The sequence below is a fragment of the Octopus sinensis genome, linkage group LG4 (genome assembly GCF_006345805.1).
Source record: "Octopus sinensis linkage group LG4, ASM634580v1, whole genome shotgun sequence".
Lineage (NCBI taxonomy): Eukaryota > Metazoa > Mollusca > Cephalopoda > Octopoda > Octopodidae > Octopus > Octopus sinensis.
In genome coordinates this window covers 7285723-7301339 of record NC_043000.1, presented here as the reverse complement: position 1 = coordinate 7301339, position 15617 = coordinate 7285723, and the positions used below count along the sequence as shown (strand labels likewise).

The 15617-nt window shown below is 35.9% G+C and overlaps 1 protein-coding gene across 6 annotated transcripts in view; it reads right to left on the bottom strand.

Annotated features, from left to right (window-relative positions):
• LOC115210910 (heat shock factor protein) overlaps positions 1-15617 on the bottom strand; it is a 168973-nt gene that overhangs the window by 114698 nt on the left and 38658 nt on the right. For all 6 annotated transcript variants that reach the window (XR_003881455.2, XR_004998604.1, XM_036501734.1 and 3 more), the window contains exon 2: positions 4728-4836. Coding sequence is in view for 4 of the 6 variants with exons in the window: in XM_036501734.1 (XP_036357627.1) it covers positions 4728-4836 (109 nt within the window). In the remaining 2 variants the exon portion in view is untranslated. The remainder of the gene's footprint in view (positions 1-4727; positions 4837-15617) is intronic.

The window sequence follows — 15617 nt, the reverse complement described above, 5'->3', positions numbered from 1 at the left end:
GGTAAAGAGGTTTGTATGACGGAGGGCATTTAGCCATAGAAAGTAAGCCAGAATGAAACATACAAGTGAGATGTGTCTCTCTAACCTGACCAGGAGAACAATAAGTCTGATTAAGAACTGACTCGGGTCATGACAATTTTCCTAGATCATGTCAGCATAGAAAATACACATCAGCATAGAAAATGATAATAATAATGATATTAAAGGACTTACAAACAACTAACCATAAAACAAAGTTTACAAAATTTTAAAGAAAAAAGAGGTTTTTATCAAAAGGCTATAAAAATGCAGATGCAGCACGGACTTTGTCAGTGAACAGGTCGCGGACTTTAGCGACGAAAATATTTTGACAAATTAAACTTAAATGTTGAAGTGAATCGAACAGCTTTTGTGTGTTTCTTAAATTGTTTCTGCAATTGTTTTCGTTTCAGCACACGATCTCAGATCAAATTACTTGCTATGCAAGTACATCTCTATAAAAAGTTGCAATGAAACTAGTTATATACCTTAATATATAAAAATGTAAATGAAAGACACTATAAAATGAAAATCAAGGATTTTTAAATAGGTAATCTCTGATTATGAATTACCAATGTGTGTGTGTGTCTATCCAGTCCAAATCTCAGTATCACTTCATTTATATTCACCTACCTGTAACTTGAAGATACATCTGAACACATTTTCACCACCATCCTCTCTCTCTCTCTCTCTTCCCTCCCCACACTGGGATAACCACTTATCTCCTTTACAGAAAGACACCTGTTTCTGTCCATCCAACTATTATACTTCAGCTTCTCATTACCTGGTACAAATCTGATTCTCTCAATACGACTCCATACTAAGTTGGGGGGGAGGGGTCTTGTATTGCAAATTACTTGACCTTGCTGGTGGTGGCACCACATAACAAGTACCTAGGACACTTCATAAAGTGGCTGGTGTTAAGAAAGAAAGGCATCCGGCCTTAGAAACGACACCAAAGCAGACAATAAAGCTTGGCACATTCCTTTGGCTTGCCAGCTCCTGCCAAATCATCCAACACATGCCAGCATGGAAAATGGACGTGTGATAATGATGATCACACACACACACACAGCCATAACTCAGTGGTCAGAGCATCAGGCTTACAATCGTGAGATTGTGAGTTGAATTCCCAGACTGGGCCGTGTGTTGTGTTCTTGAGCAAGACAATTTTATTTCACATTGCTCCTGTTCACTCGGCTGTAGAGATGAGTTGCAAAATCACTGGTGCCAAGCTGTATCAGCCTTTGTTTTTATTTCAGACAACATCAGTGGCATGAAGAGGAGAGATTGGTATGCAGGTGCAACTGCTGGTCTCTAACAAACAACCTTGCCTGGACTTGTGCCTCAGAGGGGAACTTTCTAGGTGCAATCTCACGGTCAGTTGTGACTAAGAGGAAGGGGGGGGGATCTTTATATTCATTAAAACTTAAAACACTTAAATAAATGACTATTTTAAAAGAAATAACCACCATCAATAACTACAATCCTTTATTTTCTAGATTAAAGTGTTGCTTGAATATAAAATTTAAATGAATGTAACATGTAAAATTATATTAAATAAATAAAAAATTATAGTGTAATGGTGCAGGCATGGCTGTGTAGTTAAAAAGTTTGCTTCACAACCATATTGCTTGGGATTGAGTTGTACTGAATGGCATTTTGGGGAAGTGTCTTCTACTACAGCCCCAGGTCAGCCAAAGCCTTATAAGTGGATTTGAGAGATAGAAACTAAAAGAAGCCCATGTGTATGTGTCTGCACGTTTCTGTTTGTCTTCATACTGCATGACACTTGTAAACAAATATCACTGTTATACAAACAATTACACTTGCTTGCAATCTTCCATGAAAGGGTGTCAGGCCACTGTGCTCTTTGCATTCAGGGGACTAGGGAAACAGGTAAGCATTTGCAACACAAGGAGCATCAAGGAATAGAAAATTTGACTCAACGAATTTCATATGACCCATGTAAGCGTGGAAAAGTAGACATTAAAACAATGATGATGACTGTCCACTATCTCTCTCTCTCTAGCTTAATTTCTGTAAGGCAACATAAACAAATACACAGAAACATTCACAGTATGTTAAGACTTAGAGAATTTATTTTCCTTCCTTTGTGTACACTTGCAACACTTTTTAACTTGATAAACTTCTCATGGTGTGGGAATAACACAAAATTCTTTTTTAAAACAAAAAACAAATGAAAAAAGAACTTTTGACTGTATTCAGTAACACAATGATCTTATAACTAGTCAGAAAGTTGGAAGACGCCCTTTTTGCTTTCACTGGAAATGAACTGTTGCTTTCTGTTGCATTATGAAAAGAACATTCCTTCTTTTTCCTGTGTACTCTATTGGGCTTACAGTGCTTGATATAACCTCAATTAAACAAAGAAAATAAAACAGTCATCTACTATATCAATATTCTTTTATTTGTTTCAGTCATTTGACTGCAGCCATGCTGGAGCACCACTTTTAGTCGAACAAATCAACACCAGGATTTTGTAAGCCTAGTACTTATTCTATCAGTCATTTTTGACAACAGCTAAGTTATGGGGATGTAAACACACCAACATCGGTTGTCAAGCAATGGTGAGGGGGACAAAAATACATACATATACATAGACATATATATATATATATATATTTTTTAAGCCTGGTATTCTATCAGTGTCTTTTGCCGAACCGCTAAGTTATGGGGGACATAAACACACCATCACCAGTTGTCAAGTGGTGATGGGGAGACAAACACAGACATACACCACACACACACATATATATATATATATATATACATATATATATATATATATATATATATATATATATATATATATAATAAAACTGTAGTTGTGTGAGTGTCTGTCCCCTTCGATTTAGATTCCTAACTACTCCCACATTTTGCGGTGCAGTTTAACTAAGTTCGGGTATCTTATAGTCGTGATTCATATCGAGCCCTTCTGGCTATTAGTGCGCGTCTACGATGAGTCTACGATTTAAAAAATAATTTAACATCATTTTTTATTCCATTTTAATGCATAATTTTTCGTGTGTCGATGGCGGCGGAGTTGGCGTCCATGGTCACACCTGCACCTGTTTGCTTCTCCCCCTTCTTCCCTCCCTCGTGAAGCTGTGGGGAAGGGAGTGTAAGGAAATCAACGTCGTAAAGCGTTGTCAAGGAGACCAGCGTTCTTTTAGAACGACAACTTCATGGCTTGAAGACACCAAAACAGAAATGGCTAAGAAAGCCCGAATTGGCATCTATAAGGGAAGTAACTCTCTAAAAATTCTTATATAGTTATTTCCCTTACAAACCCGAGCAACGCCGGGCGATACTGCTAGTATATATATGTGTATATATATATATATATATATATATGACAGGCTTCTTTCAGTTTCTGTCTACCAAATCCACTCACAAGGTTTTGGTCAGCCCAAGGCTATAGTAGAAGATACTTGCCCAGGGTGCCTCACAGTAGGACAGAACCCAGAACCATGTGGTTGGGAAGTAAGCTTCTTACCACTGTCCTACTTCCTAATGGCAATCTTTACATCCTACTTAACATGAATGTATTGTAAAACTGCAGTATTACTGTGGTGTAATATAAATGTCTAGCGCTAAGAAGCACAAAAATATTTGCAGCAGGTGAGAATTATCCAGTAAGAGTAGAGAACCATTCTTATCTGCTACTGATATTTCTGTTTCTTAGCACTAGACATTTATGTGAGAGGATTTTTCAAGGAAAATAACCACAGTAAAACAGCATCCTAACAATATCATTTGGTATTCATACTACTTTTTAGTATATCTTTGTTAAATTTGTAACACTCAACTCTTTGCCATGCCAACTGATCATTTCTCTTTTTCTGCCCTTCTTCTATTAAATGTAAGTAGCCACAAATCCTCAACAAGAACCTGCTCAGCAACCCCTTTCATACATTAACAGTCACAGAGCTGACTCCCACCTTCCCCAGGGTTCTTAGTCCTGCAAGCTGCATGGCAACAAAAGCACCCAGTACACACAATAAAGTGATTGGTGCTAGGAAGGGGATCCAGCTGCAGAAACAATACTGGAGCATGATTCCACCTTTGGACTCACCAGATCTAACCCATGCCAGCATGGAACGTGTATGTTAACCCTATCATTACCAACCCAGCTGAAACCGGCTCTGGCTCGGTAGTACAAATGTCTTGTTTTCATAAGTTCTGAATTAAAATCTTCCACCAAACCTTAGTCACAATTTATGTTCCTGACACTGGCTGAATGATAAGTTATTTTACTAAAAGTAACTGAAAGAAACACAGAGCATCTGAAAATAAATACAGTAACAAAAGGGTTAAATGATGATGATGATGAATCTTTCCAAAACTATATCAAAACTTTGAAAAACTAAAATCAAAATGCTGCACGGTATACAAACAAGAATAGACTAACGGATTGTATTGTTAGTATTTCTTCATGAAGGACTCAGAAACTGTTTGACCCTTTTGGTATCAACCTGCTTGGTCACTGATACAAACTTCTTGAATGAAAAACCTTCCATCTAAATTTCATGCTAATTCATGTTCCAGACACTAGATTAGTAACAAAGTTATTTTCCTAATGTCTTCATTATTTCCGAAATTAATTGAAACAACAGCAATCTATATCAACAGATAAAATGGTAATAAAAAAAAGGGTTAAAAAGTAAATGGCTGAAGAAACTTACACATATTCAGTTGCCGAATAAAACTGGCAATGTTGTTGTGTTTGAAGTACAATGGTAATATTTCCTTTGCAAATCTCACTTGGTCATGGACATGGAAGCTTTTGCCATTCTTGAGAAAAGAAAAAAGGGGAAAAAACATTTCAATCAGTAAAAGTTACATTTTTAATATGAGTAAAATTCAATTTCAGTTATCAAAAGTGAATTCATAATATACCTTAATCAATAATAACAAATATTAAAGTTGAAATAAAGGGTTTCAAAATTGATCTTTTAATAGGAGGAAGGAAAGGTCTTTTCTAATTTCTGATTCTTACTTGATCATCAAGTAATAGCACCTATTTTGGTGTCATATAAAAAGCACCCATGCTGGTGCTACATAAAAAGCACCCATGCCAGTTCTGCATGAAAAACACATAGGCTGGTGCTATGTAAACAGCACCCGGTACACTTTGTTAAGCAGTTGGTATTAGGAAGGGGATCCAGCCATAAAAACCATGCTAAAACAGGCAATTGTAGCCTGGGCAGCTCTCTAGCAGACCAACTCCTGTCAGTTTGTCCAACCCATGCCAGCATGGAAAATGGACATATGATGATGATGATGTTGGTATTATCTTAGTTATTGAGTAATAACACCAAACTATGTTATTGATTTACCAAGAACTTGGCCATGACATTCTAGCATTTGACAAAATACTTGTTATAAAGAATACTTCCCAAAAGTCTGCCATTATATTTGAAGGTAGAAATAAAATTACCAACAAGAAATAACAAACTTAGGTCTGCAACCAATACAGATCATGAACTACATGAAGTAGAAATGTTTACTGAAGTAAGAAATACTAGTAAATTTCTTCAATCCATCAGTCTTGGACCAGTTGTTAAATTCAAAAAGGTTCATTAAACTTCATTTTTAATATCTTCCATCCTAAACCGAGCTGGCTATTTGAGAAAGTGTTCCTAATATAGAGTTTTAAGTAGCTGGAGATATATCGTGTCAAGTGGATGTTCATTTATTACCTCTGCCAAGGGAGGAGGTTATGTTTTCATCGGTGTTGGCTTGTCCGTCTGTGTGCAAAATAACTCAAAGTTGTGAACAGTATTTGATGAAATTTGCAGAAAAAGCTGCTAATGACACAAATTTTGGTAGTGATCTGGGAATTTTTATGGATTCTTGAAGGAATTTTCATTTGTTATATTTACTTTACATGAAGTATTACAATGTTACGTTCTTTGATTATCTCCCTTGAAAACGCATTCATCGTTTGCACATAACCTATGGTAGCGTTGTTGTTTCTAAATTTTTTTTCCGTTTCTCTATTACTAATTTTACTCCCGTATCTAACCTAAAATGAGCTGCTTGGTGGACGTCTGCAGAGGACAACATGAAAAGCCTTGACTATTGGGATTGACTCAAAAAGCTCAGGCTTTGCTGCCTCCATCGCCACTGTGAGCTCTGTGATGTGGAAAATATTCCATCAACATTGCCCATCTTTAGAATTTGTTTGAGGCTTGGCCCTATGCCATCCATCCACTACAGAAATGTTCGTGTCGTATCACAACACTATGACAGAACTATTTCACCTCAATTGGTCCTGCTCTCTTCAACATCGTGCCAGACACACATAAAGGAGGAAAGTGATTTCACGGCATTCATATGATCCCTAGATGGTGGTGGTGATGTATGTGGCTGAAATGGAAGCAATGACGATGATGTTGATGATGTTGATAGTTGTGGTGGTGACTGTGATAGGTGGTAGTGGTGGTGACTGTGATAGGTGGTAGTGGTGGTGGTTGTCATCATCGTTGTAGTACTGCTCTTGCTGGTTTGGTGGAGGTCTGCACTCTCTGAGTGCTTTTCTAGTTATATAATGCAACTGTTACTTATTTTATTGATCCTAAATAATGAACAGTTAACTAAATATAGTGGAGATGGAAAGCACAGAACTGCAGGTACTAAACTCACAGGAAATTTTAGCTTCTAGATTCTTAATTTTCATTTTCTCGTTCCTATGACGATTCAATAAAATTCAAGGATTCATCTAAAATATTTCATGTTTAATTCAACAAGACAATTACGCAGTGACCTTACAGAAGAACACTTCCATCATATTACCAAAGTACATTTTCAGAGTCCTTTAATTAGATTAAAATTTTCAGAGTCCTTTAATTAGATTTAAAATTTTAAGAGTAACTTTTTTATTCCTTAATGAAGTCAGTTTCTAAATGGCTTAACATCCAGGAAATAAATTTGTAATAACAGATTAAATGACTGATTCTTACAGATGAATAGTATCCATCACCTAGCTTAGTCAGTAAAGTGGTTTGAAAACCATTGGTTCAAGTCCTGCTGGGATCTGTTTTTTATAGTGTTGCACCAGGGTAGCCACAGTTCATTGGCTGGCACTATCATCAGCACTATTTCAATGTATTAATCGATAAATGATTTAAAATAACCACTGGCTATAGATAACACAATAGCAACTGTTATGTCTGGATAAGCACCAAAGGAAGGACTGACAGATGAGCAAAAGTCTTCTCATTAACAAATGGCAGCAATCTCTTCGTAGAAAAAGAGAATGAAACTACTTTATGGCAAGAAATAAACAAAACAAAAAAAAAAGCAACTTATTTTAGCAGAAAACATTTGACTACAATAATGTACTCGGACAGTTGACCACAAAGCTAGAAATGAAACAAGAACAGTCATCTGTAGTGAAAATGTCAAATGTAAATAAAGTAGTAAAATGTTGCAAAAGAAAAGAAAATCAGTTTAGCAATAGGAGAATGCATCCTATAAGACAACATCTGATCATAAACAAAAACACAAAAAGAAGCTTGGAAAACATTTAAGTGTATCCTGGGAGAAAAAGTGTGGAAGGGGCTCAAGAGAGAAAAAGAACTAAGGACCAGGAGTTAGTAGAGGACTGCCACAAGAATAAGTGAATGAGATTTTTGCCAGTGGAGGTTGGCAGCTGAAGGTTTGCAGACTGTACTGATTAAGGCCTATGAAACTGAGTATTTCAGGAGCTTGCCGAAGATGAACCATCAAAAATAATGTTGAAGCTGTTGAGAAAGCATCAAGATGGCACTACCTGAAAAGAAGTGATTGGTGGAGGTCAGTAGAATGTCACCGACAAAAACCTAGGCTTGATTGACTTGAATTGGGTCACTTAGATAATGGTGCATGTTGTAAGACCCAAAATACCCAGAAGTTCAGAATACAACGTTAATGATGTGTCCAAGTATTGCATCTCCATATGTAGATGAATGTTGAACCAATCATCTTCAAAACCTAGGAAATTCTAAAATTTTGTCATTATAATCAAATAGAATTCCCAGCACAGTGGATGTTTTTTGTCTGCACTGATAAACCCTGCCTTTTCATGAACTGGTAACAACCTTCTGTTCTTACAATGTACTGAATTCCTTGTTATTCTACCATTTTGGTACAAATATATTTCCCTATATTCCTCTTTCCTCTAATTTATCACATTTTTTTCGAAATTCCTCTTCAAGTTCTCGTCAATGTAAGGATGGAGAACAAAGGTTATATTTACTAAACCTCTCAATGCCACACTATTACTATATTCCTTATGCTTACCACTTAGTTTGTATGGAATGGTTGAACTTAAGCACATTCTTCCTCAAACCATATTCTTGAGCATAAAATCTTCTGCTGTTATCTCCTTGTACTGGTATTTCCGTTGTTGGTGTGTTAACATGCCAATACATAAATAAACACCAAATTTACAAAATAAAGAGGAATCCTGAATATAACCAAGAATTTCAGTGTGCAATGATGGATGTTAATGAGCCATGTAGAAAGGATGTTCACTGTTGCATTTACCCATCATTACCAAACCAAATTTCATGCCTCTTTTAGAAACTTTCAAAAAAATGTTTCCATGTAAAAGAAATTCATTGCCTGTACAACATAAACAGAGAGTAACACTAATATGAGTTCAGAGTTTAAAAGTTGAATGCTGAATGGGGATATCCACCTCAGGAGCCCCTATTTTAATTTTTACAATAATTTTGTTTTTAATTAATCCTTTAGCATTTAATCCAGCCATGTACAGCCCAAATGTTATACATGTTTTATGTTAAAACTGACCAGATCCAACCTCTCTGACCTACCCTACAATGCCATTCTAAAAATGCAAGATAATACATTTGACAGAGAAATCTGAAAGCTAAAGGGTTAAGGTGCTCATGATGATGATGATAATAATATGGAGTCAGGTTTCAGTGGAAGTGCTGGTAGCCTACAACATCTAAACCAGTGCTTTTCAAACTTTTTGCTGGAGCGGAACCCCAAGGAAACATTCCACTGGCTCGAGGAACCCCTGTGCAATAATTTAATAGTCTTATGCACACATATCTGCACAGGAGAATTATAAATTACTGCCGATTTTAGCAGTTTTGTAACTTCTTGCAGAACCCCTGGACTGTACTGGCGGAACGCTAAGGTTCCACAGAACCCTGGTTGAAAACCAGTGATCTAGACAAACAATAACTAACCAAATATCTCAACTTTGCATTACAAGACTGGAGTTGAGGGGAGGGGGCAAAAAATAAGTCATTTATACCATCATATTACAGTATCGAAATCTGTGTGAAGGTGGTTTAAACTTTCCAAACTACTAACCATGCTCCTCATGCTTATTTCTTGTTGCTTTAATATTCGTTTGAAATTTTGGTACAAGGCTAGCAAGTTCAGGGCAGTGGGTAAGCTGATTACATCGACCCCAGTGCTCAACTGGTACTTATTTCATTTACCCCCATGAAGACAAAAGGCAAAGTCAATTTCAGTGGAATTTGAACTCAGAATGTAAAATCAGAAGAAATGCCACACAGCATTTTGCCTGATGTACTAACAAATTTACCAGCTCACCGCCTTCTGGCTTTTTTAATATTGCATTTCAATCAGAAGTTGAAGCAAATGAGATGTAATATTAAAAACAAAATCAGAAAACATACAGTTAATAGTTAGGAAATTTTAAACTGTTATTTATAGGGGATTTATAAGGATATAATAAGGGAGACTATTTATTACTGGTTTACTGACAGAAACATACCATAAGTGGAGCTCAGGCAGAGAACTAAGCAAATCAAAAGACCAGCAGACTCAAGGCAGGAGATTTCAAATGCTACAATAAGATATGGTTGCTATTGTACACAAAGAATTACAACTGAAATAGCAAAAAAACCTTGAAGCCATTGCATACAGCATTAACTAACAATATGGTAATCCCAGCTTAGACATCAAGCTATCATTCTATCGAAGACATGAATCTCATGAGTTTTTAAGAAAATAAGATATATTGAAATGGAGAAAATGCAGTTTTAAAAGAAATCACAAAAAGTGTGGTTAACAATCCAATCAATCTTTACTACGTATGTAAAGTGTTTTTATCATCATACTCATTAATTTATATTTTCTAACTAAGTTTGTAAGCAGTTATTTATTAATCCCAGGCAGTATAATTGAGAAACAATTAAAACTACATAATCATCAAGTTTCTTGAATCTATGCATTTAAGGAATCTGGCCTTACAGCATACAAATCCTATGTCCCAGGACACAGTACCATAGTTAATGCTTGAAGAAATAATACAAAAATGAAATGCAACACTGTTTAACCAATTTTCTTATTTCATTCAATCATTTTCATTTAGATAACAAAGATAACAGGCCCACAATATAGTGTAATACAATGTGGCAAGCTGGAAAAACCATTAACACACACCAGACAAAATGCTTAGTGGCATTTTGTATGTCTTTACGCTCTGAGTTCAAATTCCGTCGGGGTCAACTTTGCCCTTTTGGGATCGATAAAATAAGTACCAGTCAAGCACTGGGGTTGATGTAATCGACTTGTCCACATCCCTAAAATTGCTGGTCCTGTGCCAAAATTTGAAACCAATATAGTGTAATGCAGAAATTTTAGCAGTAACAGAAGCAAAAATCAATGGAGAAACCTTAAAACTGAAACAGTGGAAGAATATCTCCAGGTTAATAAATGAGTTGGTTTTTGAAAATGGTAAATTACAAGGTTCTCTTATTTTTTTTAAGGTGAACAGGATACCAGCAAAAATAGTGAATGGAGATGTTTTAAACCCTTTTGATATCAACCAATCTGAGACCACCTGTGGTTCATTGATACAATCCCCCATTTTAAAGTGAACTAATGAAAAAAAAAAAAAAAAAAACCTTACATCAAAATTTCTTGTTAATTTACGTTCCAAACATCAGCTTAAAAAGGACTCCCATTTTACTAAATTCTTTCATCTTTTACTTGTTTCGGTCATTAGACTGTGGGTATGTTGGGGCACTGCATTGAAACCGTTTTAGCCAAATGAATTGACCTGGTACATTTCTTTTAAAGCTTAGTATTTATTCTATTGGTGTCTTTTGCCAAACCACTAAGTTATAGGGAAGTAAACAAACCAACACCAGTTGTTAAGCGATGGTCAGAGACAAGCACAAAGACACACACACCAAGGCCTTGTAAGTGGATTTGGTAGATGGGAACTGGAAGAAGCCCATCATATATATATATATCATTATCATATATATATGTACATGCATCTGTGTGTGTGTCTTGTGGTCTTGTTACTTAGTTTGGCAAAAGAGAGCAAAAGAATAAGCAACAAGCTTTAAAAATAAGTTCTGAGTTGATTCATTCAATTAAAAAAAAAAAATCAAGGTGGTACCGTAGCATAGCCACAGTCTAATGACTGAAAAAGATAAAAGATACACCAAGATGAAGTAGTCACATGCATCATTAAAGTGATGGTTTAAAATCTATAGTGCAGCACTGAAACAAATCAACACATTAGTAATTTATTAACTGAACTGCCAAGATGCCTTATATATGCAAATAAGTCTAACCAATTTACCAAAGTCCTTAGTAACAGTGGGTTCATATGCAGTGTCTCTGTAGATGATTAGTCACTGCTGAAATTCCAAAACTCAATAGTTACTGCTGAAATTCCATAACAGGACTGAAACTAGTCCAGTCAATTCCGCTTTTCCCTATTCACAGACATATTGATTATAAAGCTCAAAAGTCCATTATGTGTCAGCTACAGACTCATGGTGCATCAATAGGTTTGCCTCAACTGGTGCATTACATAGTGTTGGCTAAAAATCTATAGCTCAATGTGCAGCAAAGCACTGAGACATAACGCTGTTAAGGCACAAGTGATTTTAAGACATTAGAAGCCAAAGAGTGCTGTGAGTAGAAGTTTGTCATTAAATCAGGTAAGTGGGTTTGATCTTTAATTTGTGCTTCCAGATATTTGCCAGCAGTTCCACATGCATGGAGAGACTGCAGCAAGAATAAATACGGAAATTGTAAGAATGATGCAGAGCTAGAGAGGGACTAAACAAAACACTGCAGTTGAAATGTGTATCATATATGAATAACTACCAAAACCAAAAAAGGAACAAAAATGTTGATTTGTTCTATTCTGTTACCATTTATCTATGACTGGTTTCAAACACTGGACTGCAGCTATGCTGGAGAACCACCTTGTTCAACAAATGTGAAGGGCTTAGTTGAACAAATTGACCCCAGTGTTTTCAAAGTCTGGCACTTATAGACATAAAGAAATCAACACTAGTCAAGCAAGGACACAAACACATACGCATGTATGCACACACACACACACACAATGGACTTCTACAAAGTTTCCATCAACCAAATTCACTTGCAAGGCATTGGTCAGCCAAGGGCTATAGTAGAAGACACTTGTCTAAGGTTCCACATAGTGTGGCTGAACCTGAGACCATTTGATTGCAAAGCAAGCTTCTTAACCACCCAGCCATGCCTGTGCTTCACATTTTTCCCCAATGTTCTTCACACCAGATAATAGATTTAACACATCTCGAGTAACAAACACCATTAAAGTTTCAAACTAGTAAAGGAGCCTCTACATAGTCATTTGGCCTGGTAAAAATAGCAGCCAAACCTTCCTCAAATCACACCCTGCTGTCATGGAAAAAACATATTTAGTGAAATCTTTTATATTCTGAAACGTTTTAACCAAATGAATTGACCTGGTACATTTCTTTTAAAGCTTAGTATCTATTCTATTGGTGTCTTTTGCCAAACCACTAAGTTATGGGGATGTAAACAAACCAACACCAGTTGTTAAGCGATGTTGTGGCTGAAACACTTTTGACCACCTTGGACTAAATGACAACAAAATAAAGTTTCCTACGTGTTTCCGTGTGTGTATGTTCTCAGAAGTTACCATAGGAATGTTGTGTATTATATTATTCCCCCTTCTTGAGCAAACATGAATTCAACAAGCTTTAATTTTTCTCTTTTGTTTTTGTTTAATCAATTATAATATTCGCAGCCAATGTTATACAGTCGAATGCTTCTCACAGTAAGACTAGACAACAGCAGTGCATGAAGGGGTTATGTACATTGCTTAAGAATACAGTGCAACACAAATAGCAAGCCTTGAACTCATAGCTGCTACATCATGTCTGGTAACTTTAATCTCTACTGGTAAGCTTCAAATTTAACCGTTTAGCATTCAGATTACTTTGTCAAATGTGATGGCTTATTTATTCACATTTTTAAAAATTCATCATCTATTACCTTGTAGCTTTGAGATTTCAAAGATGGGATTGTTTACTTTTAGAATGACATTGTAGGATAGGTGTGAGAGGCCAAACCTAGTCAGTTTGAACATAAAGTGGATGGAATATTTGGGCTAGATATGGCTGGTTTAAATGCTAAAGGGTTAAGGGTCAGATTTGTGATTTCAATAGAGATTATAGGACATAAACACATATTGAAATGTTTAATATTTTTCTCAGTAACCTGAAAAAAATCAGTTTCATAGGAAAAAAAGAAGAAACGAGTAATATTTATTGCCTACAACAAAGCTTGTTAATTTATATATTATTCTCTTCTAAAAATTTGTGTAATACTAAAACCTTACTCAGAGCCATTTTCCAAAGCACAAATATTGACATTACATATATTTATTTGAACGGGGAAATGTTTCTCAAATCTGATGGTTTTTATGTAATCTACACACACTAAGAGTATCCCTTCTAAGTACTAGAGACCAGAGCATGATGGGAAGACAAAACTAGATTTGCAGTATTTAGATTTTTACCTGGAAGATATCTGAGAAAGGTAAGTGATGAGAGACAGACAAACAAACTATTTAAAGGGCCTTACAAACCATTCAGCATAAGAATATGGATATGACACTGTTCATATCAAGGAAATAAATAAGTCATTTTACTTTTTAAAACATCCTATTTTCCATTTAAATGAAAAATATTTGCAAAAGAGTAAATTTAAAAAGAACATTGATGTTCAAATTTGTAGAGGAAAGAATAAAAATGGACAAATGGATTAAGGGAGGAAAGTAAATTTTGAGCACATTATATAAAATAAATTATGTAGCAGTGTGGTTAAGAAATGTGCCTCCCAATCTCAAGGTTTCAGGTTCAATCCCACTGCATAACACCTTGAGCTAGTAAGTGAATTTGGTAGAGAGAAACTGAAAGAAACCCATTAAACATGTACGTATATACATGGATGTATATGTGTATATATTTCCTATTTCCTTCACTTCTTCTCCCCAAACTGCATCCACCTCAAATCCCAGCTTTAATTTGTCACTCTCTTTTCACACTCCAGTGCACTTATCTATCCTCTCACTTCTGTTCTTCTATCCTAATTCTCTCTTTCATATTTATCTTGTACTTTAAAAGTACATGCACCATCACTCTGCTAGGGAAGTCATGTATCCACCTCTTCAGCAAGATACCCATTCCAGTCCATCTGTCATACTTTTGTATCCTTCAGAACTCTACCTACTCAGTTGAGGTGTCTTATTTTGCAAGTATTTGGCAACCACACTAGCGCTATGCCATAAAAAAAAGGCACCCAGTACACTCTATAAAGTGGTTGGCATTAAAAAAGATCATCCAGCTGTAGAATGCATGTCAAAGACATTGAAGCTCAGTGCAGTCCACAGCCCTCTGGTTCCTGTTGAAAAGCCCAACCACAATTTGGAAAAAGGGGACAATTAATGATGACAATACATTCACAACTATCACAAGATACCAAGGCATTAAACACACACACACACACACACACACACACGCACACACACACGTGCTTGTGTGAGTGTATGTATGTCTTGATATCATGTGTCACTGTACAAGCAGCATCACTCATTTACATCCCTGGCTGTGAGGAAACAGGTGAGGGCTAGTGACAGGAAGGGATTCCAAACATAGAAAAGCAGGCTTAAAATGAAGATTATGATCATCATCATCATCAACATGAATAGTGATATTTCTCAAAGTAACAGTCTAGATCAGTGGTCAAAATTTATCCGCATTAAACTGCTTACATTCTTACAATACACAAAATATTTTTATTTTATTTTTATAAAATTCCTATTGATACTTAATTATGAAAATGCTTTTTTTTTAAACATCAAATTGCTATGGGGGTCCATCTGAGTAAAATAGGAATCAAAGGGGTCCACAGGTAAAAAAAAATAGTCGAGAACCACTGGTCTAGACAATTCCTAGAGGAAAGGAAACATCCTTCAAAATAATTCTAAGTCAGTCATTTCAACAGATCAAGTGATCTTTGGTTCACATGCTACTACATACTTTGTTATGTTTTACTGACTCCCCTCGCAGTGTTTGCCTCAATGTAGCCAAGCCATTAGTGTTAGCAAAAATGTCTACTCATACAAAAATCTGATCCAAATTTCAAATTGAGCAGATCTCTCTGACTTGTGGCTGTTTGAAGGAATGCAAAAATTAAGTGGATAAATGGATATAGAATTGGATAAGCATACAAGGCCTTAAATTCAAACCAGGTGTAAGCATTTC